The sequence below is a fragment of the Orbicella faveolata genome, unplaced genomic scaffold (genome assembly GCF_042242905.1).
Source record: "Orbicella faveolata isolate gen_17 unplaced genomic scaffold, um_ofav_v1 contig_24, whole genome shotgun sequence".
In the NCBI taxonomy this organism is placed as follows: Eukaryota; Metazoa; Cnidaria; class Anthozoa; order Scleractinia; family Merulinidae; genus Orbicella; species Orbicella faveolata.
Genome location: NW_028301552.1, coordinates 16,641,335 through 16,666,459, shown reverse-complemented (window position 1 = coordinate 16,666,459; position 25,125 = coordinate 16,641,335). Strand labels below are relative to the sequence as shown.

At 38.3% G+C, this 25,125-nt stretch overlaps 3 protein-coding genes across 6 annotated transcripts; 2 read left to right on the top strand and 1 right to left on the bottom strand.

The window, feature by feature from the left end:
- Positions 1 to 46: 46 nt before the first annotated feature.
- On the top strand, positions 47 to 3,950 carry LOC110069524 (uncharacterized). The gene is made up of 2 exons (XM_020777055.2): positions 47 to 509; positions 2,896 to 3,950. Exons 1-2 carry the CDS (start codon positions 328 to 330, stop codon positions 3,860 to 3,862), a joined length of 1,149 nt encoding a protein of 382 aa, XP_020632714.2. The 5' UTR covers positions 47 to 327; the 3' UTR covers positions 3,863 to 3,950.
- Positions 3,951 to 4,946: 996 nt separating this feature from the next.
- On the bottom strand, positions 4,947 to 13,925 carry LOC110069523 (endoplasmic reticulum membrane-associated RNA degradation protein-like). Of its 2 annotated transcripts, none has more exons than XM_020777053.2 (7): positions 13,318 to 13,762; positions 11,001 to 11,451; positions 9,011 to 9,268; positions 8,678 to 8,810; positions 6,997 to 7,662; positions 5,926 to 6,125; positions 4,947 to 5,200 (listed from the first exon to the last, which is right to left on the bottom strand). In XM_020777053.2, the coding sequence occupies exons 1-7, from the start codon at positions 13,652 to 13,654 to the stop codon at positions 5,047 to 5,049; spliced, it is 2,199 nt and encodes a 732-aa protein (XP_020632712.2). In that variant the 5' UTR covers positions 13,655 to 13,762; the 3' UTR covers positions 4,947 to 5,046. The 2 variants fall into 2 exon arrangements, with proteins under 2 accessions (XP_020632712.2, XP_020632713.2); XM_020777054.2 differs by having other exon boundaries at positions 5,010 to 5,200; positions 5,939 to 6,125; positions 13,318 to 13,925.
- A 106-nt stretch (positions 13,926 to 14,031) lies between these two features.
- On the top strand, positions 14,032 to 24,331 carry LOC110069526 (uncharacterized). 3 transcript variants are annotated; one of them, XM_020777057.2, is made up of 5 exons: positions 14,032 to 14,349; positions 15,678 to 15,809; positions 17,288 to 17,377; positions 17,777 to 17,827; positions 22,264 to 24,331. In XM_020777057.2, the coding sequence occupies exons 2-5, from the start codon at positions 15,771 to 15,773 to the stop codon at positions 23,173 to 23,175; spliced, it is 1,092 nt and encodes a 363-aa protein (XP_020632716.1). In that variant the 5' UTR covers positions 14,032 to 14,349; positions 15,678 to 15,770; the 3' UTR covers positions 23,176 to 24,331. The 3 variants fall into 3 exon arrangements, with proteins under 3 accessions (XP_020632716.1, XP_020632715.1, XP_089147739.1); XM_020777056.2 differs by having other exon boundaries at positions 17,285 to 17,377; XM_089291613.1 differs by lacking the exon at positions 14,032 to 14,349 and adding an exon at positions 18,098 to 18,172.
- The last annotated feature ends 794 nt before the right edge of the window (positions 24,332 to 25,125 follow it).

Sequence of the window (25,125 nt, the reverse complement as noted above, 5' to 3'; positions counted from 1 at the left end):
ATTGATTGTCAGGTGTTTGTTTGCTACTTGTCAGTTGTCAGTCAACCCCATCAGCCCCTCATAATGGCACTTCTCTGATCGTCTGAGAGAGGCTATGACACCCCATAGACGCCACAGCTTTCAGCACAACAGTGCTCTCATCGCACATTTCCTCAAGTGGTTCTTTTGAGCCAATCAGCCGTGTTTGTGGTCCAAATATCGAGTAAATCATTGGCTCGGTACTGTTCTAAGTGGTTTCATCGCAGGTCAGCTCCGAGTTTTATTAATAGCCGCCCACGGCCACAGATCGGTTGTTGCGTAACTCGCCGGCGTAGCTTGGCTTTCGGTATGGTTGTGAACTTCAAGGGTGCCTATCGGGATTCTGGTGAGGTCATGGAGAAATATGTGCTGTTTATAATACTTGTCTGGCTCGCTGCTTGTGTCGCTCAGAAACCAGATGTAAGGCCTTTGAATATTGCGCATCGAGGGAGCTCAGGTCGATTGCCCGAACACACACTAGCCGCATACAGGTGGGAACTGATCGCATGTGTGCGCGTTGAAACAATCAGAGTGCAAACGTTGTCGTAAACATCATATATGTTGGACTTGAATAACCGCAACTGAAACGAAACGAGATACATATGTTGAAATCAACGACACAAAATTCAACAATATGTTTGTGTTTGCCCCGGGGTTTGCATACTAATATAGCCTTAGCAACCCTCAGGGTTCCTGTGCTATCAAGCGATTGAAAGCTTTCAAGTTTTTCAAGTACGAAACAATTATTGGGAAAAAGCGGTATTCTGGAATCAGAGTTTCTGTGATATGGCTGAATTAGTGCAGGTGCTTGCTTTCTTTCCTTCGAAAGCGAATCGATATTTGTCTGTCTGAAGGCATGAAGGTTGACATAATTGGATCAGATTACTTACTATGACCCGAATAACCTGTTTTAGTGTAAACAAACCATTTTTCTAAAGTAGGCTTAGTTTTCGTCAGGGAAGCGAAACAGAAGTTAAATCACTCAGATTTGGCCACTAAACTTTGTCTTTCAAAATTCCAGTATCAGTTGTCTTCAAACCGGTTTTATGTAAAACATTCAAGACAGGAATGTGCACTTGTTTGTTTACGAGTATTTGTTTTTGTAAACAAGGTTTTAACCTGCACGAGAGCCGCCCTCCCACTACCGATAACTGCGGAAGGACTTTATTTACGACAAAACCATAGAAATTCATTACCGCAGTATAACTCCCTTAAAATGGGGAATTCGGACAAGACATTTTCACTTTCAAATTTCTTTTTTCTTAGTTGAATGCCGTGATGGCCTTACTATTCAAATTATTCTACTATAATATCTACCTCACCCGTAACATAAACGTTATTCTAATATGGCTCCGAGGTTTCCAGGACAAAATTGTATATTTTTAAAGTTTCTTTTGTCCCTCAATCCACCGTAGGAAAAGATGGCGGCTCTACATTTTACCACAATGCCTCGTGAACCTAACAGCCCAAAAGGCACAAAGAAAGCCTTATAATTACGATATTTGTCCCTGTACTAAGGACATCGAGTGGCCTGAGTTTGAAGATTTTATAACGTTTCTTTACGCTTTTACGAACGTTGTTTAGGTTTACGTGCGCTAAGAACTATGGGTAGATGTACCAGTCGCCATATTTTTTCCTACGGAGGATTCCCAATAGAGATTTGGATACAAAGAAAACACAACCAAATATAGAAGTTTGTCCTGAAAGCCTCGGAGCCATGTTAGAATATTGATATCAGTATCGAACGTGGCCTATTTCATCCAGGATCACCGTGTTTTCGCCTAAAACGAACAAAAAAATAAATACAAAAATACTAAACTCCCGTCACACTGCTTCCACTCAATAAATCACCTCATTGCTGCACATGATACACAGAAACAGTTCCAAAAGCCAAGGACTTAATTGAGCGTGATTGAATTCTCCTCATTGCTTTAAGTGAAAAGTACGTTGATTCTGAAAAAGTATTTCCTTGTTCCGAAGGGTGGAACATTATTCTCTCAAGAGAGAAGTGTTCAAACAAGCGAGAGACGTCATAGAGAAATCCTTTACCTCATTTTTTAAAGGCCTCATTTACATCTTGAAGCCGCTTTTAACGCATAATTTTTTATGCTGAGGAAGGTTACAATGTTTTAACCAAAACGTCCAAATCAACCCTTATTTAGTCAGTGACAACAAACATTTTAATATTTTTATCTTACAGTATTTTCAAAATCCTCTACCAATTCAGTTTTTTTTTGTCGAAGCTTCCATGTAAAGCAAATTTAGTCAATTTTGGTATTGTTCCCGGCTTTGTGATCTTAAATAAGGTAATATTTTCCCTTTAAATGTAAATTTGACCAAATCGTCAAAGCAGGCATTTTTAAAAGTTTCAAAAAACATATTTCGAAGTTGTTTTGACAAAAAAAAATATATGTAAAATTAAGAGAACTCGAAACCCCATCGGCAGGAAGCTATCAAAACTTGGAAAACTTGTTTTGTCGATAACGCAAAATTATGTCAAAAGAGAAGCTTTCGTCAAGCGGTTGCAAAGTTATTAGACCCAAAACTTCAAAAGTGAAAAAAGGATTTCGCTTGATATCTTTTTTGACATTGTCATGGCAACAAAGGCCAACCAAGAGCCCCAAAATTCTCTTTATGTATAGACTCTTCCAGGCGCTCAGTTAGTTGGAGCGCAGCGCGAAAAACGGCGCGCGAAAAAATAAAAAAAGCGCGGCGAGAGGAAGCTTCCATACGCTGCGCTTTTTTTTTTTTTTTTTTTTCCGCGCTGCGCGCCAACTAATTGCAGGCCTGGGAGAGGCTACTTTATGTACGCCTACACTGTGCTTTTATAAATACCAGGTGTAAAGTTTGATGTTACATTGTAACTGTTTCAAATAGGTTGGGTATCAAAGACGGCGCAGATTACATTGAATGCGACGTCTGCGTCACCAAGGATCTTAAACTCATCTGCCGCCACGAGAGCTGGCTGAATGAAACCAGCAATGTCTGGCAGAACACAAGCTTTCGCTCAAAACAGAAGACGTATAACATATCAGGCCATGGTGTGATCACTGATATCTTCAGTGTAGATCTCACTCTGGAAGAGATCAAAACCATCGGTGTCAGACAGAGGTACTCTTTCAGAGATCCAAACTACAACGACTTGTATACGATTCCAACTCTTGAAGAATACATCGAGGTGGCGAAATCCGCTGGTAGACCTGTAGGAATATACCCTGAAATCAAGAGCCCTGAGTGGGTGAATTCTCTAGACATTCTCCGCAATGCCAACACTACCTTTGAAGATCTGCTCGTTGAGGTTTTGCACAAGAATGGATATCGCGAGAAAGATTCACCTTGCTTTGTCCAGTCGTTCAGCGAGGCTAGCATCAGGTCACTGGCAACAAAAACAAAGCTTCCTTTGGTGATGCTGTATGAAGATCCCGTCCCCGAGGCCAAGCTGAAAAACTTATCCTCCATCTGTTATGGCGTGGGACAGTGGAAGGACAAGATCATACCAGTACGTGATAATTACCTTCAAAGTACCACAGATTTCGTCGCCAACGCGCACAAATACAACCTGAAGGTTCATGCGTACACCTTTAGGAACGAGGACAAATATTTGGCTTGGAATTACACTCAAGATCCGTTCAATGAGTATGAAACATTCTTGAACATTCCAGTTGACGGCTATTTCACAGATTTTCCAGCTACCCTGAAAAAATTCCTTGACATGGAATATCCCACACCAGCTGCTTCTTCGCCACCATGCCCAGCTGGCAACGCCCCTGGCTTATACAGGAGTGAGATTTCTTTGTTTTCTCTTGTTTGTATTGCATTGCTTTCCTACATGGCTTTTGTATAAACAATGATCCGCGGGTTAAAGCAAATATGCTTGAAGAGTCGCGGTGTACGTATCTGTGTAATTCTAGGAATTCTAGTTGAGTTATGTACCTTGTTTTGCCATGTTAAGTCTCTGATATTTCCTTATTAGTTTACCGCGTGAAGTTTTGATTGATATGTAAACTTAGTCATTGTGAGCTTAAGCTCGTAAGCGTTCAGATTCTTCACACAACGGAAAGTGAACCAGTGATAAAGGACCTGGGCTTTGTAAAGAATTGTTTACACATTAAACGCACGGAAACATGTGTGAATGTTATATTTGGGTATGCCAACATAGGGACCCCGCTGGCTCGAACTTGGTTCTTCGAATTCCCCGTTATTGCGTATTCAACCCCACCCTCCCCCCCATTTCCCTTAGATTTGCCCTTGTTTTTTCAATCATTTACCATCGACTATTTCGAATTCCCCGCTGTTTCAAACTGATTTCCGTTTCCTTGGCCTAAGATCAACCCTGTTCATTTCGAACTCCATCTGTAGAGTTGTAAAATAAACCGTATGCCGTGATAAAAATAAAAAAAAGTGTTGCAGTGCTAACTTGTGAATCAGAATGTTTGATCAGAAGAAACCTCGGACATTGAAATGAGGAAGCAATTCAAACTGAATCTTTTCAATCGCACCGTGCATAATGTCACGAATAATTAACGCGCGTGACCACCAAATCAACCCAAAACCGGTTTTCGTTGATATATTTGGTCCTGAAAGTTCGTGTTACATGTAAAAGAGTTCTTAGAAAGTTTCGTGACATATACACTCTTCTTAAGCCCTGTCCAAGCGTGAAATGTTTGGCGATCAAACACGATCAAACATCAAAATTTGAAATATGTCATTAAATATTTGATCAAACATTGTAGAACATTTTGTTCGGGGAACATGTTTGATACCGTTTGGCCACTAAGTGCAACATCAACATGTTTGATTGTGTTTGGTCGCCAAACATTTCCCGTCTAGACAGATACACGAAGAGTTAAAGATTCAAAATTGGATTCGATTAAATTGGATTAACAATGCCCAGAAAGATCCCTGCTAGTTATTAACTTATAAACATATCCATAGGCATCCACATATAATTTCAGTTCTCTTTCGTTTTAAAATATATCATATAATTTAACTTTTCTTTTTTTTAAACTTTCAAATTCTCCATGGTCATCACGAAACCATTTCGTGTCTACGTTTAGCATAATACTGTCCAACACACTCTACAAATGTTCTTCCTACGGTATCACATTCATCCCACTTGTTTTTTGACGCGCTGGATAAAGAGTCCATGTTCTCGCTGCATTGAAGGCATCGCTTCAGGAATCTGTTGCAAAAATAGCAAAACAAAGCGAAAAAATGATGAAATGATTCGTTAATCCGATATAACAATTGTGTGAATATTAGATTATCGGCCAACATTCGCTTAAATTTATTCCATAATGATAATGACTGATTCGCTAAATATGGAGAAATATGCGCGTTGTGAAAATACCAGTATGGCGGTAGTATGAGATTGAATACGTGACATCAAACCATGAGCCTGAACACGTGACCTCAAACCATGACCATAGCCATCCCAACCTCGATTCCAGGCTCTCACTCCGTTGTCTCCGTTGTCGTTGAGGGTAGAGAGACTGGGATCAAGGTTCGAACTTAACCGTCTTGAACCGCGCATAAGAATGAAAAAAAAAAGTCACTGAAACTCGGAGAAACAGAGGTAAATATTCAATTTTTTTTAGCACATCGGATTTTATTCAACTTCCTATCGAAGGAAATGATCGAAAATACGTTTCACTAACGTCAGCTTTTTTGATAACCCGCACTGCAAAAAATCCATGAAAGAAGAATGTAAGGTGTGTTCGAGGTTTAAAGAGTTCTCTGGTCTAGTCATGTGATTTACCAACACAATTGCGATTCCAAATATGGAATTTATTGAAATCAAGAAATGAAGTTCAGAAATCTCCCATAACAACAGCCTTCAGATTAGGGTTCCTCTTATATTAAATTGTTCAGAAAATTATTCAAAAAATTATAGAATAGTTTCAGTACTTGATGAAGTTACTTCTCTGTCCTTGTTCCCCACTCCTTGGAAGTCTGAGCAATTCTGTGATGACGACAAGCGCCATGAGCTGTAGAGTAGCACATATGGAAGGTACGTGGCACCATAGTCGTTTATAGTTGGCCCTCTGTCGCTGTCTTAGCTGCCTGTCTTTCCACTGCTGGTATCTCACTGTAGCTGCTTCACATACCTGGTTGACAGAACAAAACGTCGGGTACGAATGACTTAAAGAAGCTACGTCACAGTCTGCGCACCTTGAAAAGTTTATTCTTAATTTGTTAAGTTTGTCGTTTGTAATCCGTGTCAATCTTCTCCATCCTTAACCATCCTCGTTCTTTTATGGTTTATTTTTACCTCTTTCTTGGTATTTTTCTATCTTAGTAAACTTTCATTTTCAGGTTTCCCCTTCAATTCAAAGATGATTTTGCAAGAGGTCAACAACTCAAAAAAACGTGACCGAAAAGCAGATTCCATCCGAGCGAAGTTATTCATACAAAACGCACAAACAAACTGTGAATGATGTTTTCACTCATTTATATTGTTATGTCACCTCGATATTTTCACTCTCTGCCTCCAAAATGATCTTAGGGACATCAAAACGTCGGACTATGTACTATGATTTTTACAAACGTAGAGTGATTAATCATAGTGATGAACATCTTATTTCTCCTCACGGTATCATGACACTGTCAAGCAAACAGGTGCGGAGAAAAAAGAAATTCATCTAGTAAGTAACGAAATCTTGATGCAATACCAGTTTTTCAGAAGTAACAGTAAAGAATTGCATGTCAATAAGTTAGATTATTGCAAGTGAATTTTAAGTGTTCGAGTCTCAATTTGTCTTTCTTGTAGATGTATACTCTTGCATGACGTGGGTTAGCTGTTACAGTCCCAAATTTGAAAAGTAATTTTCCCTTACAGATTACCATCATGGTTAGGGCTATATGAAGACGATGTGGAAACGAGTTTCTTTCTTCTCATTAATTTATCAACACTGTGAGGTTACGTAAAATGAGATTAGGATAAAATAACGGCTAACAAAAAAAGAATGCTCTCCTTGCCTGCTCAGAAATCACATTGCCATGTTGTGCAATGCTCCTAAGCAACAGAGCTACCTCCATTTCTCCTTTCGGCCTGAACAGAGTTGGACACTGAGCAGAGTCCAAGGTTTGCACACAACCTTCAACAAAAGTTTCAAGTTGACCTAAATCAAACTGCCATTGTAGCACTTTGAATAAACTATCACCAGGTAATGAAAAAGATTCCATTAGCATTCGAAGGGCTTCCTTGAAATCTAGGAACTTAACACTGCCGTCACTCTCCAAACTGTCAAATTCTTCACCAAATGGTTTTGGTAAATCCTGCCATTTCAAGAATGATAGACAAAGTTCCCGCACTGTCTTTGACAAAAGAGAAATAGGATGAAAGACTGACTTGTATGTCGTTGCTGTTTCACAGATCCTTTCAACAAGAGGAATGCTATTGTCATTATGACTTTTATAATCAGTGTAGATATATAATCCTGCAAATGCAACACAAATACACAAAATGTGATTGGCTGATTGCTGTGATATTTCATGCAGATTCACTTCACCATGGCTGATATGGTCTCGAATCCGTGGTCCCTCAGAATGCACGAGAATATCAAGTAACATTTCAAAATAGGCGTCTCCTATTTCCTGTCTGAGAAGATTTTCAGAACCATCTTGCAAAACAGGTGAAAGGATCTGCAGAAAAGAAAATGGACAAATGATTCCTCTGCCAACTATTTCGTCAATACAAGAATTAAAGACAGCAAAATCAAGAAAGAGTAGTTGCTCACGCAATAACAGGTTAATTATAGCCAACTATCAAACTACTTCCCACACCAAAAGAATGTATGTTTTTTGCAGTGATTGCTATAACACTGTTATAAAGTTTCAAGAACCCCACCCCACTAACTCCTACCCCCTCCTGGACACAACTACCTTGAACTGACCACCACTGATCAGTCACTTGTTTTCCTTATCAACAACATTAACAAAGCTTAAATGTCACCACCCTGTTAGTTTAACCCTGTTTTGTGGCCAAATTAATGAGGTTTCACTGCATTTTGTGATGCCTCTCCCCACCAGGGTTGTCACAGTTTTGAAGGTTACTTTTTGTTCGAGCAGACAGCTGATTTTGCCAGATGAATAGCCTAGCAGAGTACCCAGCCAAGTCATAAGGTAGATAATGATTTTGCTTCCCTACTTTTGTCAATACTGCTCCATCAGGGCAGATAAATGGCTACTGTCAAAATGTTAACACAACCAGCCAAATGCTGGGAGGTGGAGTAATGCAGGAGTAACATGTGATGGACTAGCATCCAATCCGCAAGGGTCCAACACAGGTTTGGCAGGATGCAGGATGAGAGCTAAAATGGAGGAGGGATAAAGGATAAAAATACTTTGGTGGGAGCAGGATTTTTTCATTTTGATGGAGGGATGAGGGATAGTTTTAAAATTGATGGCAGGCTGTGGGATGAAAACAGAAAATCAAATGTTATGGACACTATGCAAGGAACTGAACTTTAACTGGGTGGGATTGGGAGAAACATTCTCATTATGGTGGGATGGCGAAATTGAACTAAAATAGAGGCGGATGCCAGACTGAAAAAGTCTATGTTGGACTCTTATCCATGGGAACAGTGACAGCTCTGTATGCTGGTTTGATCCACAAGTTTACTATTCTTACTATTACTCTGTGAGTGAATCTTTTTACCTCATCAAATGTTGTGTATAGTACCACAGATTCTGCTGTTAGCACTCTATGAGGACAGTTGTTTACGATGGCAAACACTCTCCTCAGGCCATGCTCCAGTTGAGGAAGCAACAGTATGATGCAGAAGTCAAATCTATAGCAGGAGAAAATTACAGATTGAATCATACTTTTAGATCATGTATGTTCCATCAACACTTAATCAATAAGTCAAGGTATCAATTAATCAGTCACTGTTGTACATGGTATTGGTCATTTGCTATTGTGCTGTAAGGAGAAAGGTAGAGTTCAGTGATTTTTGAAGTACACCAGTTGAAAATTGCAAACAAGGGTTACCTTTGTTGTTTAAAATATTCCAGTGCTAGAACCCACAAGGGAAGCATATTTGGAATAATGAAGAAACTTGAATGAAATAATTTGAGTATTTCTTCTGTAGTAGATGTCTCTAAAGGAGAAAATGTGTTGTAAAGGTGATCATCTGCACAAGTTGACAAGTTCACTAAAGGCCGTCTTTTGATTTCCCTTGAATTGAATGGTGGATCTCTTAACTTGGTACTCATAGATGCAGTAATAAGTAACAGCAGTGAGGCATACCTGAGGAGATAACAATGCCGTGTACAGTATTCTAAATTTACTAATGAGACTACATCGTTGCATAGTGTACTTCATTCTAATATTATTGCATACAAATCCAAAAGGGCAGTAACTGCTAAGTGAAATAGTGTTTGACATGATAGAAAAGTACAAACAAAATACCAGGATGGTACAGAGTAGCTTTTTACCAGCTAACTCTTACGCCTTAGGCACAAGTTTCAAGCTCGGAGGTTGAAAATTTCAATCTCATGTCTAGCTGACAAATGTGAGCTATTACAGTCTTAACTGACACACTTTTGAAAGATATATAAACTTGAACCAACTGAGGACGTCAGTCTACACTTCTCCCAATTCTGCGATTTTCTGAAAAGTATGGCAATGGCATTGTTTTTGGCAAGACACATATTGGGATCAGGACTGGGAAATGTTTGAAATGTATTCAGAAATCTTCAGATGTCTTTGGACATGTTTGGGTTGTCAGTGAAGATACTGACTCCCTTAGGATAAACTCTCATGCCTATTGAACTCGAACAAAGGTGGCATGTATAAGAGCACAAGACTGTAAATTATGTTGGAACGAAAAACGCTAAACTAGATTTCTGTAGCAAAGCTTAAGTTGCACTCAGGCCAACTGACTCACTCTGCCGTAACTTACTCTTGGCTGGTTTTTGCAACTGAGAGTTATTTTCACTTGAGTGTCAAAAGCAAGTGGTTTACCACCCTACATGTCATCCAATCAGAAGAAAAACAAAAACAAACCATGACTCATTTGCACATGTTTACCTGCACTTTGTATCAGCTATATTTTACTTACTTTACAGTAGTTCATGTTTACTTTGAGTCTTAACTGGTTCACTGGATTGTCATGTATTGTTTGTGATATTTGGTTAGAGTGACTCCTTTGGTTCTGGTTTAACAACACTCAATTGAAAACTGCTCTAAGACAATTAAGAGTGTTGTAATTACCCCTGATTACATTTTGTCAGGTTTTACTAGGTTTCTTTACAGGATTACCAGTACCCATTTATAGTACATACTCCTGAGTGGAGCAGAGGTGTGATTGTTCAGATGTGTCTTGCCCGAAAACATAACACAATGACCCCATTTTGGTCTGATGTTGGGTGCGGTTTTTAAGAAAACAAAATGATCTATTTATTTATCCCTTGTAATTTTCCAATAATCAAGAGTGACTGATAACTTTAAATAACTACAGGCTAGGTCTGAAAACTGCTGTGGGAAATACATGTAACAAATTTTGCTTTGAAAAAAACAACAACAAAAAAAACAAAAACATGATTTGGTGACCAGACAGCACATCTGGGATTTCATTAAGGGCCAGGCAACAAGCAAATTGGACAATTTTGCCTCTCTGGTTTGACTACCTGAAGGAAAGTTTTCATCATGAAGAAGTTCAGTTCAAAAAGTTTTGCCTGCATGAGAAAACCAATTGCCTTCCTTCTGAAAATCTTAGTGGAACCCCTACAGTACATCCTGACCAAAATGTCCAAGGTGTACCCTCCTTGTGAGAGTGTCTGGTCCTATACCCACTTGGGGTTATGATCAAAATCAATCATCACCCTCCTTGTGCACAGAGATCAAAGTTATGGAAAGAATCCTGTTTAACCACTAGATTCTCACAGCCTTTCTTCATGACTTCTTAAGTTAGTTCAATACTACAACTGGGGTGATCACCATAGGTAACAATGCAGAGAGTCATTAGCTTTATACTTACTGGAGAGGAACTTCTGCAGGAGCAGCAAATCCATGCCACAGGACATTTCTAAGATTAAGGCTGGAAGGAGGGCCAATTAAAATGTGCAGAAGGCTTATAACAGAGTCACCAAGCACTTCCTTCAGCTCTTGTGTTGCTAACAAGTCTTTCAACAAAGATGGGCACTGTGATGCAGAAGAGTACGAGAGATACACATCACCCAAGGCATGTTCCAGAGAGGACGTTAGAAGTAAAAGACACAAGTTATGATCAGCGGTGTTTGAGGACTTGAGAAGTGAAAAGCAGTCTAAAAATCTTGTGTCATATCCAGTCCACTGTAAGCTAGCTTTGAATCTCTGTTCAAATTCATGTTGTGAAAGACTGATAAACTCCTTATGAATAGCATGACATAATGGATGCAATCTTCTCACGGCACCATGATAGTCACAACTTGAATAGTTACTTATCATATCTAAAAGAGGAATGAAGCAATCAAGCATTAACAAGAATGGACTAACTATCGTAGTGAAAATAATTCCTTGAAGATTGTTATTTTACACTTACATGTCCATCTACATTTGGATTCTTGCAATCAACCATGCCATTGCCATGCTTTTTAGAAAATTGCAGAATTGGAAGAAGTGTAGAAGTCTTCAGTTGGTTCAAGTTTATATATTTTTCCAAAGTGTGTCAGTTAAGACTGTAATAGCTCACATTTGCCAGCTAGACATGAGATTGAAATTTTCAACCTCCAAGCTTGAAACTTGTGCCTAAGGTGTAAGAGTTAGCTGGTAAAAAGCTACTCTGTACCATCGTGGTCTTTTGTTTGTACTTTTCTATCTTGTCAAACACTATTTGAATACAAAAATAAATAGGGAAAGCTCATGCAATAAAATTAGAATAAATAAAAGTGGTCAGAGACGGTGGCCTTAAATTTTGTTGAAGAGTCTATTGACAAGTACTCAAATGGAAGACTGTTCCAGTCAATGATACATGTAGTTGTTGGCCAGAAACTACTTAGAGTTAGTGTCACAGGATGTCTGGGGTGGGATGAATTTCAATGGATGAGATGATCTAATAATCCAATACAAGTAATATTACTGTAATGTTGTTTAATGAGAGAACTCATCTTGCCATGGCAGTTTTCACTGGGGTCCTCAAAATAAATGAAAAATATTAAAAAGTACAGGAACACAAATGAACAGATATACACAAGAATACAAATGATGAAGCACATGTTAGCTGGAAACCCAGGGGGGGGGGGGGCACTGCCATATATGGGCTATATTGGTATGTGCCGCTGTGAAGGGTATGGTTTTCAAGTAGTTTACTCTAGGATAGGGTATATAAATCAGAGTGTTTGGGCCTAGAATAGTGTATAATTTTTCACAAAACTTACTAGTTGGTTGAAGATTTTATCTAGACTAAAGAAACAAGGAATTGCCACTCAAAAATATAAAAAAATCAAATTGGATAGTTTAAATTTACGCAAATCAGCCTCAACAGTGTCCATAGATGGGGGATTTAGGGAGTTTACTCTAGTATAGGGTGGCAAAATTCGGCTGAACTAACTCTGGTATAGGCTAAGGGTTCCAGGGTCCCAGGTTACATCCCCACCCAGAAATTCCCAAATTACCCCCGCTCCCTGGGGCGAGAAATAAGGGTGGCCTTAAACAATCTCCCACCAGCAAGTCTGAGGAAACACAGGAGTCATGAGGACTGAAAAGAGCAAGTAATGAGATCAGATGCCGAAGATGGAACTGGATAGGACATATAATGAGGAAGGACAGAGAGGAGTAATTTGTTTAACACAGCATTGGGAGTACGTGGAGGCCAAAAGGGAGGAGAAGACCAGGTCAACCAAAAAGAACATGAGGGAGAACGGGCCATTCCATTTAATATCTGTTCCCCCCATTGAGGAACATTGAATTTTACCCCTCAGAAAAGTAAACTTTTCACCCCACCAAGAAAGGAAGATCAAAGTGCCAACACACTTCCCCCTTCAGAATTTATAAGACCAAAGCAATGACCCACTTACCCACTCAGAAACAATCTTTAAAGAGCCCCCTTCCCCCTTAAATTTTATTAGACCCTCAACAGGAGGGGGGGGGGGGGGTGCAGATAAAAAAAATGGACTGGCCCAATGGTCAAGGATGAAGGACGAAGGGCGAACGGCAGGGTGGTAGTCACCCATGACTGGGGGGTCAGTCCTGGGAGACCGTGAGAACCCTGGCAGCATATCGAAGTGTATGGAAGGGGAATGTCTAAGCCTTATGTGCCTTATGACATAGAGAAATATAGCTCTACATGTAGGTAGGTTAACTTAAGTTAAGCTTACCTTCTCCAAGCACTTCCGTAATTTTTTCCCATATCAAATGTCCAGTTTCATGATCAGTAAAAGAGATTTCTTCATACTGGATACTGTCGAATCTTGCATCAGCGTCAAGTTGTTCAAAGTATTCGCATATCAAATAATGAACATATCGAGAAAGTGAGGTTTCGCTGTTCCTTGTAACTTTAGCAAAGTCTTCTAATGCATGTGACAGTTTGCCCGTCTTGTAGCCCTCCTGAGGTGATTTTCCAAGTCGAAAAGACTGGGCTAACATGCTCTCAGTCTCTAACTGAAGACTCGTCTGTCCCAGTGAGAAGTTATTTTTGAGAACGCTTTCCATCATTTTGAGAATAATGCCACCAAAAACGAACACATCCGATCAGATGCAAAGCTGGTGAGCGGCCGCCATGTTGGATTGATCGAAGGGACCTGGGGAGACTACCTTTCTCGTTTTTTCAGGGGTGGGCTAAATAGTCGTCGTCTCGATTCTTAATCATGTTTCACATCTTATGGTCGTTAATGAAAATCTTTTACGTATCATTATTTTTGGGAAGCATATCAGTATGTATTAACAATTATCAGACAAAAACTTAATTGCGTTATTTCGATATGTTTGTTGAGTGCATAAGTTATGATCCCCTACCCTACCCTAGTTTTCTAGGTTACCCTACCCATCACCAGCTTATACTACCCTAACTAAGTGAAAGTACATACCGTGATCATTCAGAAAGTACTCGGACTGTGCTCATGGGACGTCGTTTTGTAACTGGTATTTCCCTGGTATTTCTCAGATATAAACTAGAATATTTAACAGCATAACATGGTGTTCTTTCGTCGTAGAACAGCTACGATCGCAGTATTTGTACAGTTCCTAATTTTCATACGTTGTTGATGGCGTGTTGTTTTGTCGTGACGTTCTCGTGAATCGAAGAGGTGGATTTTTTTAACCGACTACACCAGCTGCACAGAAGTTACGCTTCCACGGGTTTTTCTTTCTCGCTGTGAAACAGTCAGAGGAGGTTCCTCGACGATCAAAAGGTACGAAATCATTTTGTGTTTTGTGGGTGACGACAAGCTTATATAGAGAAAAAGAGTCCTGTTTAAAGTCCACTCCTTTTATGAGAAGTGAAAGTAGCTCAACCGAGAAGATGTTTCCTGTTTGTCTGTAAGTCTAGTTACATCTTGTCTGGAGGCTTCCAAACATTTCAGACACTCAGTGGAAAATGTAAATAAGATCCCTACGAAGTTTAGCCTTGATCACCAGTACGAAAATTAGAGTATTATTGTGATCCCTGCGAGATTATGTGTGCATACAGAAGAAAGTGAAAGTGAAATTGAAATATTTCTGTTTGGAATAAAGTTTTCATCTGGCTGATGACCAACGCCTAACCTCGACTGTATAGTACTAGAAATTGTGTAATGACATTTTGCATACTCAAAACAGTTGAACATTCTTCCCATTAAACGTGCTTCTTTTCACTGTGCGTGGGCTAATAGTATAATGGGTAGTCTGAAGCCCAATGCAATGAATTTGAGTTAGCTTGAGCTCGCTGTAGCCTGTAGTCTCAAATTGCTGTAAAGTTTAAATGAATTGAGTCCTGAGGTCTTGTGAACAAACAGTTAACTAATTTAAGCAAGCCAGAACGAAGGGTAATAGAGTTAATCCCACACTTAGGTCTCAACTTATTGCCCAGATTATTTTTAGGTTACTCTTGGTTCCTGAAAATTATCCTGGAAAGGTCTAGAAAAATATTAGCCAATCCGGTGACATGGATTTTGCTCATGTAGATATCCCCAGTGGCGTTATACATGTTTTCATCCTCTACAAAAACACTCAGGCAATATGCAGGGTAAAACGAGCTGTGGTAGAACTGGATACTGCATCTAAAAATAACTTAGAGGGATTACCTTTGGAATAGGTTCTTAATATGAGGGATTAGCTCTCTTCAACCTGTCTTGATTTTAGTTGGTAATGTGGTAACCAAACACACAAGTTTTTGTCCCATTCATTGCTGATTTACTAGTCATCAGAGAAACCTAACTTTTATGCTGACTGTTTCCATGTGTTTGGAGAGTTGCTTTGGATCGCAGTTGATCAAAGAATCATCGGGCAAAAATTTGTCACCATGTTGAATCATAGATTTCTACAATTGGTTTAATGATCCATTGCCAATCATCTGCAATATGTCATGATTGCATGATCTCAGAAAATAGAAATGCTTGCTCAACTTTCACAATTATATGAAGTGAAACAAAGCGTCACACTTCTGCAATTTTAAACTCATTCTCTTACATTGTCATAATCTATGTAGGAGTTAAGCAATTCTTAGCAATAATGATTAACTGGTTTGTGCTATTATGCTTAGTTCTTATAAACAGTGACTGTGGCCTTTTGAGCAGTGAAGAATTCACAGTTGAAGTTATGAGATGATATTGTCTATTACACAATAGACAGCTTTATGACAGCAAAAGGCACCATGGAGAATCGGCCAGGAAAGGTAATGGTAATGATTAATAAGGAGCTGCATGGTTAATAACTGTTGTTCTTGTCCTCCCGTAAGCGACCACTTAAGAGATACCGGTAATAGAGCGAAAATTGGATAATAAGGTGCTGTAACATTATCACATTCTGGGAAGGGGTATCAAATGGTGCCATTCAATTTAAAAGTGCTCACAAAATTTGGCCTTTGCTTGAATTGTTCACAAAAATTCGATGAGTGCTCACTTGCTTGTGCTCACAAAACTTTTGCAACTGCTTACATGCTCGCATTCTGGTAGCTTTTAGCTTTTTCTTAGCATAAAACAAGGCATAAGTGACTGTAAGCTGCTGGATTGGCTGATCCATGATAAGATGTTAATGTGTTGCCTAGCTTTGCTTCTATTGTCCTATTTTGGAGGTGTAAGCCAGATTAATTGGTGCAAAACAACATTTCCTTTTAATAAAATAGAGATTCAGGCTAGCGGAAAATTTACAAAGTTCTTGCTGCTGCCATTTGCATTGTCTGTGCTCGCTGTTTGCAAGACAAACTTGATCACTGCTCGTGCACGTAAAAACAAACACACTGTTCGCATGCTCGCAAATGCTCACAAAGACCATTCGATGCTCCGTTGGGAAGTACAAGAGATGGAAATTTCTCAATGGAAAGTACTGGATTTTTTCTTGAAATTGACTTTTCACACGAATAAAACATTTAAGAGCATTTAAAACTTTAAAGAAAAAATGCAGATACACTGTAAGCTATCCATCATGAAAGAAATGAACCTTAAATGTCTTATTATTATGGTAACCATATGCCAATGAGGCAAAATTTTGATCCAAATTATATGGTCTAAGCTCTCTTAAGCGACCACCTCCCGTAAGCAACCACCTGGGCTTGACATTTTGGGTGGCCATGGTCGCTTATGGAAGGTTCGACTGTAATCAATAGTTTTCAGTAGAGTTAGCACATACACTGTACACTATATGCTTCTCTAGTAATCGCTGGTCACATGACTTTCAAATGAAGTTACTGTTTAATATTCAACTTTATTTTTTCTCTAGCTTCTCAGCGTTCCAGAATCCTAAAATATCCTTGAATCTGATTGGCTAATTGCATGTGCTCCAGTGGTCTGGATTTTCCCATTCGTTTCCCATTCGTTTCCATTCATCTTCTCATGTCAAATGCATGCGTATGCAAGATTTAAACCAAATGACGTCAATTAAAATTCAACACACTGAAAGCTACTTTCAAGGCAATTAACTGTTGAGAAAATAATAAACATGCTATTTGCTGGCCTTGGTCAGCCCATATTGGGAAAAAACTGTGCCCTTGTTCTTGATCACGGTGTGAGGCCTGTGGCCTCAGGCTGTACTGAAGACCTCAGGCTCAGGCCAGCAGATAATATAATTTACATATTTGAAGTCCAGTGACCAATGATGAAAGAATTGTAACTAACATACATGCACTTGTAATTTATAAAATTCTTGAACCAGCAGCAAACAAGTAATTCAAAACTGACTGAAAAATATCAAGCTGGACGTGGAAGAGCACTAAAAGAGTTGTCAAGGAGATCTCCAAAAGCAGAGGTTTGTAATAAAGATACATTGTTCGTGTTGTTTTTGTCATTTGTTATACAAACACCATGAGTGAATCACAGGAGTGCATCATAAAGGTAGGAACACTCAATAATTTATTTTTAAAAGACCCCTCTGGCCCAGTACTCACCCACCCTAACATTGCTGAAATTGGAGCCAATTTGGAGCCAAAAGGATGACAGTACACAATACATATGATACATTTACTTTTATCAGCAACCATTTGTTCATATTTTCGTGATTTTACACAATTTTGGGAAGTGTTCTACAAACCCCATACATTTCGTATAAAAATGTAAATGTGCACATTACACAGTTTGTCTGGGTTTCCTGTGACTTGAGTAGTGCTGACAACTACATTAATTTTTTTTGCCTGTTTTGTGTTTATAGGAGGTTGGAAGAAGAAAGCAATTACAGCAGTTAATATTCTCGCTGGACAAGGTAAATAAAATGTTTTTAAAATTTGTGTAGTATCATGATCAACAGGACTTAATTAGGGAGTCAGTTTAGTTTCTTGTGACTATGTAGCACTTCCTCTGTTCTCCTTCTTTCACTCACTCATTCCCATAGTACCAGGTGGTGCAAAGGGTGGCATTCCCCTTTGTTTGGCAAGTAAGATACAACAGTAAAGGGCATAAGAGGTAACAATCATTTTTCAAAATGCAATACAATGAAAAATGAAGGAGTTTCATTTTTCTGTGCATCTTGCAGCTGTTTTTTCCTCTTGCTGTTGTCCCACTTTCTTCTTGATAGACTCCAATGACGCTTGATCACCACAGACTTCAAGTGAGTGTGGTAAAACCAAAACCAAAGTTGCCACTCTAGCCAGTTGCAAGGAGTATAGGCAATCAAATGTTATTCAGCCAACCAATCATAACTCTAAGCATTTGCAAAGCACAGGAAGAATTGTGTGAGCCAGTCTTGATTGGTTATTCGATTTTACCCCTGATTGGATGAGAAAGTGACTTGAGTTTTCTAAGCCAATCTCTGAGCATACTAAAGCAAAACCGAAGCAAATGTAACACTTCATGGAGATCCATGACAGACAAATCAAAATTATTTGCTGGGTTGATGAAACAGATTTATGACATGATTTTTGAACCTTTTACTGTACTTAAGTTTATGGATCATGACAGATATCATGACTCAGTAGCTAAGCTAATATTGATACCAACAAATGCTTGTATTTTTTTTTTTTTTTTTTGAGAATGTGCAGTTCAGAAAATATCCATACTCCCCCCACAGAAGGGATTGGAATTTCCTGGGGGTTGGGTATGGGGCGCCGTTTGTAAATTTATTATTTAGACCGAATTTATGCCATTTTCCCCTTATTTATAAATAATTGGAAACGCCACAAAATTTGTTTATAAATAAGACACAAGAACTTGTCCGTTGATATGTAAATAATTATTTTAGGTACGTTCTGATTTATAAATAATCTTTTACCATAGAGTTATTATATATAAATAATAAACTAAACAACTTCAATTATTTATAAATCAGGTCATCTCTAAAATAGTTATTTACATATCATAAAGTTTGTAAATCCCATCATTTATAAATAAATTACTTCGCCGGGGGTGTAAATTCATTATTTAGAAATAATAAATTTCACCTCACCGAGTGTAAATTTATTATTTATAAATAATGAACTTCACTGAGTGTGTAAATTTATTATTTATAAATAATGAACTTCACTGAGTGTGTAAATTCATTATTTAGAAATAATGAATTTCTCCTCACCGAGTGTAAATTTATTGTTTATAAATAATGAACTTCATTGAGTGTGTAAATTCATTATTTAGAAATAATGAAGTTTCATTTTGCCGACTGTAAATTTATTATTTAGAAATAATGAATTTAACCGTGTGTGTAAATTCATTATTTAGAAATTCATTATTTAGAAATAATGAAGTTTCATCTCGCCGACTGTAAATTTATTATTTAGAAATAATGAATTTAACCGTGTGCGTAAATTCATTATTTAGAAATTAATTATTTAGAAATAATGAAGTTTCATCTCGCCGAATGTAAATTTATTACTTAGCTCTTATTAACTGAGCTGGAGGTCTGTATGGGAGAATCTTGACCGAGGTCTGTACACATGACCGAGGTCAAGATTCTCCCATACAGACCGACTTAGCTCGGTTAATAAGATGTTTATTATATGGCAAAGAAGAAAACTTTAATTCGTTTAATGTAACTGGTTTGCCGACAGTTTGCTTGCGAACGGCGATGAGCTTAACTTAAACCTGCCGAAATTTGCTCGTTCTTTTTACTTGTTTGTTTTGTCATCAGGCTTTTTGGCAGTGCCACAAATGATTGAGAAGAAAATAAAAGAAAATGGTGAACATTTTTGTATTTTAGTTTGCTACTTTGTCAATGCAAAATGAAACCGGTCTAGTTAGATGCCGGTCTAGATGGGAAAATCTAGACCGGGGTCAATATCGATTTCAGCCAATAATATTTGTGAATTCGGTAGTTCCTAGTGTTTGTGAGACACAGCCATATAATAATTAGAAATAATGAACTTCACTGAGTATGTAAATTCATTATTTAGAAATAATAAAAGTATGAATGACTGACCCAGCGTCTCTTGCCCGATCGATTTCGGAGGCTTTTTCTCGCGCTATAAGTGAGACAGTTAATGCTGCCCTTGCTCAGGTATGTATGCAGCCTGAAATTCAGCAGTGGCGGATCTAGGGGAGCCCCCCCCCCCCTATTTTGGTTAACTGAGTTTAAACGAGAATCACGCTTCAAATATCTATTATGTAGTTCTTATTCACTCAACAATTCGGCAGCTCACACTGCAACAGGAACAACGACAACGACAATGACAACGACAACAACTACTCAAAGGCTGAGGTAACAGGTAAATTTTAAGCCAAGAAATTGCTGCATGAAGAAAATGCAGAACTTTTAAAATCGGGAAATCGAATAATGTCTTTACATGTTTAGATAATTCTTTGTAGCCTGCGAACAGGCTCACGTTGGAGCACAAACGCGCTCGGCGTAGCTGAGAGCGAGAAATCCACGGGCGAGGCCACGAGAGGAGAAAGTCACTTTCTTGGCGCCTCTTTCCCGCCGATCGCTATTCCTCTTTGTCACTCGCGTGTTTGATTCAAATGTGAGCCCGCTCGCAGGTTAAATTCTTTGTGACCTTTGTGACCTTTGGACGGATAGCTGTGTGACACACTTTGTTTGGCTTGATGAAGTCACGGCTGGGCATGTCTATTCCAGGCAAGTCCAAAGATCGTACACGTGGAAAGCTAAATTCATTTACGTTTAAACCATTATTGAATTTCAATAGAAATCAGACCTTTCACTTAACATGCCAAGCGATTTTTATTTTCTTCATGCAGCAGTTTCTTTTCTTAAAATTCACCTGTTACCTCGGCCTTTGAGTAGTTGTTCCTGTTGCAGTGTGAGCTGCCGAATTGCTGAGTGAATAAGAACTCCATAATAGAGAGTTGAGGCGGGGGGTTGGGGGGGGGGGAAGAACGGGCTCCCCGGGCCCCTCCCCCAGATCCGCCAGTGCTGAATTTCAGGCTACATACCGCCGCCGTTACCTACTTGAGCAAGGGTAGCATTAACTGTCTCACTTATAGCGCGAGAAACAGCTTCCGAAATCGATCGGGTAAGAGACGCTGGGTCAGCCATTCATACTTTCATTATTTCTAAATAATGAATTTACATACTCAGTGAAGTTCATTATTTCTAAGTAACAAATTTACACTCGGCGAGATGAAACTTCATTATTTCTAAATAATTAATTTCTAAATAATGAATTTACACACATGGTTAAATTCATTATTTCTAAATAATAAATTTACAGTCGGCGAAATGAAACTTCGTTATTTCTAAATAATGAATTTACACACTCAATGAAGTTCATTATTTATAAATAATAAATTAACACTTGGCGAGGAGAAATTCATTATTTCTAAATAATGAATTTACACACTCAGTGAAGTTCATTATTTATAAATAATAAATTTACACTTGGCGAGGTGAAATTTATTATTTCTAAATAATGAATTTACACTCCCGGTGAAGTAATTTATTTATAAATAATGGGATTTACAAACTTTATGATATGTAAATAACTATTTTAGAGATGACCTGATATATAAATAATTGAAGTTGTTTAGTTTATTATTTATATATAATAACTCTATGGTAAAAGATTATTTATAAATCAGAACGTACCTAAAATAATTATTTACATATCAACGGACAAGTTCTTGTGTCTTATTTATAAACAAATTTTGTGGCGTTTCCAATTATTTATAAATAAGGGGAAAATGGCATAAATTCGGTCTAAATAATAAATTTACAAACGGCGCCCCATAGTTGGGAGGTTCTGGAAAACCAAAAAATTTAAAGAAATGTATGAAGCTTAACTGGAATTTCCAGAGGGGTGGGAAGGTGTTAGAAAAAATCCCTTGTGCGGGGGAGGTATGGATATTTTCTGGAACTACACAATATAATGTAATTTACTTTACATTGGTTTTAACAGCACTAATGTTAACATTTCTCTTATGTATAACTTAACTAATTTCGCGTAAGGTTTTGCACTTTTGCAAGGGGCATTTTTTCGTAGCTAATGACTAAAGCTTTCTATTCTGTACTGAAATAAAACTTTATTAACAAAGACAGAAAGGTAAATAGCTTGGTTATGCATCTTACTGGTGTATATGTAGTATTTTATAAATAGGATTGTGTAATTAAATTTCTTTAATATTTCTAATATTTCTATGAATGCATGTATAATGTAGTAAACATTATTAGGATGTTACATACATAATTTATTCTGGTTGTAAGCTGTTGCTGAACAACGATTTGCAAGTGATCAAGTGTTTTTCATTTTATTTTAGGAAACAATTGAGAAACACTTTCATTCTGGCCAAAATGGAAACACATTTGGGTCTGTATTGTCATCCAAAAAGTTTCAACTTGAAGAGGGTGACACTGATTCCTCTTTGGATTCAATTAGTGACACAAATTGTTCAAAAGTCCCTGTAGCAAGTGCTCAATGGCAAGGGGACTTTAAAAATGATACTTTATTTAATAATAACCTGGAAAAACATATGGAAAAAATAAACATTGTTGAAGACGGCAAAAATGCTGCTTCAAATAATGTTCCTCCAAGATTTCAGAACAGTCAGTGGGGCAGGAACTTCAAAAAGAATAAACCACGCCCCAACCAGCCGAAGCAAAATGGCAATAAAGGGCAATTTGAAGAGGAAGGTAGCTGCGGAGGAGGGAAGAATGATCAGGCAAAAATGCAGGAATTACCAGCAGTGGCAGCGACAGGATCTAGTAGTCAGAACCCTGAAACAAGTTCAGACCCATGGAATGACTGGGAGGAATCTGTTGTTGTCCAAGCGCCGATTATTGATGATAGAGATTTAGAGGAGCTTGTGGTTGTTGATGATAATGATACATTAGATGATGTAATGGTACAACAGTATGTTAATGCCCTTCACCAAGTACAGAAGGGTGGTGATGTATTACCTTCAAAAATAACTCCAAGTCGCATTCAGGAACTTGGCAACCTGAAGTCAACTACAAACGCTGACTCACTCAAATTACCTCCAGGCACTCTTCCAAATCCTCCCAAAGGCCCTGATCGTTGGGGTGGTAGTGAACTCAAGGATATTGAAACCCCAACAGGGTGGGGTGATATTGTTGAGGAGTCTGGCAATTGGTATGATGATGGGTCAAACCTTTGGTCCAATTCCAGCTTGCCATATGGGGCCAGTGGGGGATGGAGTTGGAACAGCTGACCTGGAGTGGCTCTAAGATAGCAAGAGGTACTTGCACCATATTAAATTAAAACTAGAAATAATGGCTGAATTTTTATGTTAATTTTATTGGGGATGTTCACATCCATTTGGTAGCTTTAAGGGTGTGATCTGCCTTTCACATCAGATTCTGTATTTCGTCCACTCTAAAGAGGATGGACATGTAGACATGGCATTGGAGACTGGCTGGCCATAACCATGTCTTGTACCTGGAGTTTTTGCTCCTTACGGCATGAGAAGGTTGATGAAGCAGACAACTATCAAAGGTTTCATTGTAGGATCAATATTGACTGGTTTTGAAAACAATGAAAATGACTTGAAGAAAACAATGGAAAGGGTTAGCCTCTTTTTGCAGCTAGACTGTAGACACATGCAAAACAACCTAAAGCCCAACTGCTGATCAAGGGAACAAAGATTCTATGCACAAGATTGGCCATGTCATAACTTATTATGAATCCAAAAATAACTGTGGCTTAAAAGCCATTTAAATAGAACTGAAAGATGTGGTTTAAGTAATTGGTTGCATAAAAGTTTTATTTTTTTATTTTTTTAAGAGAATTTCTTCAGAATTGCATCTGTGATAAACATTTGAACCCTAGTAGCTGCTGAATTAATTAATCCATAGCAACACTATAGTGGTGATCCGTGGTTAATAATTTGTTTTTAGTTTGCACAGCATTTATTTGTTGCAACTTTAACAGCACTGCTAGTACACTGCTAGTTGTAAGCAGCAACACTTTACAAGTCTTTTAATATGAAGGCTATCCTTAGTTAAAAAATTAGCTTGAAAAAATGGTAGTTGCATGTTTAATGTATTTAGTGGGACCTGCCTAGACAATAATGTGAAACTTGACATACAAGACTTTTGCTTAAACTTTAGTAACACACCAATGCTAAAGTGTAAGCACAAGTTCAAAGTGGTAGTGTACTAAGTACACACAATGCTGTGTCATTGCATGTCAAGACTAAAACTATGTTGATCTTAGGTGGGAATTTTGCAGAAGTGTTTCCATGTTTATAGCATAATATATTTTTTTAAAAAAAATAGATGAAACTAACTGAATGTCCAGAATGTAAGTAGTGTCTGCAGTGGTCTTCACAAGGTGAAGATGGAATAAAGTAGAAACTTATGTTTAAACACCCGACAGTCATCACTGACTATTGCCTTTATAAGGAGTCTTTGTAGAGGAGTAGCCAACACAGCCAGTGGCATTCTCACGTCATTTTGCGATTATTTTGCTTTTTATTTCTCCACCCCAGCCCTAACATAGCGGCTTTGACACTTGCATACTTAACACAAATAGTTAAAGGCCAGGGGCCCATTTCTCGAAGGTCCTGAAAAGTTTTCACACCCGAAAAGCCGTAGCAAAATCTCAAACCTTTTGACTACAGAGCTGTTTTATTCATATATTCTTAATACGAACAGAGGTTCTCTTCATACAAGAAGCTTCAGGCATATACACCTCTCTGCCTTTAAATACTGATCAACTAAAAATGGCTTTTCGGGCCCGAAAAGATTCTGGGTCTTTCAGGAAACAGGCCCCAGAACTCTTAGTGTTGGGGAGCCTGTTGGTTTGTGTACTTGTGATGGATCCCAAAGTTCTCCTGCTGTAAGTTGGTTCTATTTCAACCAAACCAATTCAATAAATATATGGGGGGGATACATTTTCCACTACAGTGAAACCTGTATGAAGCAGACACCCTTGGGACACTCTCTAGTATCTGCTTAATACAGGGTGTTTGCTCTGAACAGGTTCTAATATATATAATGTAGCACTGTGTAAGATCAAAGTCTGCTTGTAGCTCAATGTCCAGTCATTCAATGCATCAATCTGGAATAATCTTAGCTTTAAAATGACATCGCTGAACAAAGTTAAAGGAGTCTGAGCTGAGCTTTTAGAAGTAAAAAGCCCTTGAAGTGTCTGCTTATTG

Coding starts and splice junctions, on each gene's coding strand:
- LOC110069524 (XM_020777055.2), top strand. CDS start 328: ATGGTTGTGAACTTCAAGGGTGCCTATCGGGATTCTGGTGAGGTCATG. Junction 510..2,895: donor CACACACTAGCCGCATACAG/GTGGGAACTGAT, acceptor TGTTTCAAATAG/GTTGGGTATCAAAGACGGCG.
- LOC110069523 (XM_020777053.2), bottom strand. CDS start 13,654: ATGATGGAAAGCGTTCTCAAAAATAACTTCTCACTGGGACAGACGAGT. Junction 9,269..11,000: donor CCTGCAGAAGTTCCTCTCCA/GTAAGTATAAAG, acceptor TTATCTCCTCAG/GTATGCCTCACTGCTGTTAC. Junction 6,126..6,996: donor GCAATGTGATTTCTGAGCAG/GCAAGGAGAGCA, acceptor TCTGTCAACCAG/GTATGTGAAGCAGCTACAGT.
- LOC110069526 (XM_020777056.2), top strand. CDS start 15,771: ATGACAGCAAAAGGCACCATGGAGAATCGGCCAGGAAAG. Junction 17,378..17,776: donor GGAGATCTCCAAAAGCAGAG/GTTTGTAATAAA, acceptor TTGTGTTTATAG/GAGGTTGGAAGAAGAAAGCA. Junction 17,828..22,263: donor TAATATTCTCGCTGGACAAG/GTAAATAAAATG, acceptor ATTTTATTTTAG/GAAACAATTGAGAAACACTT.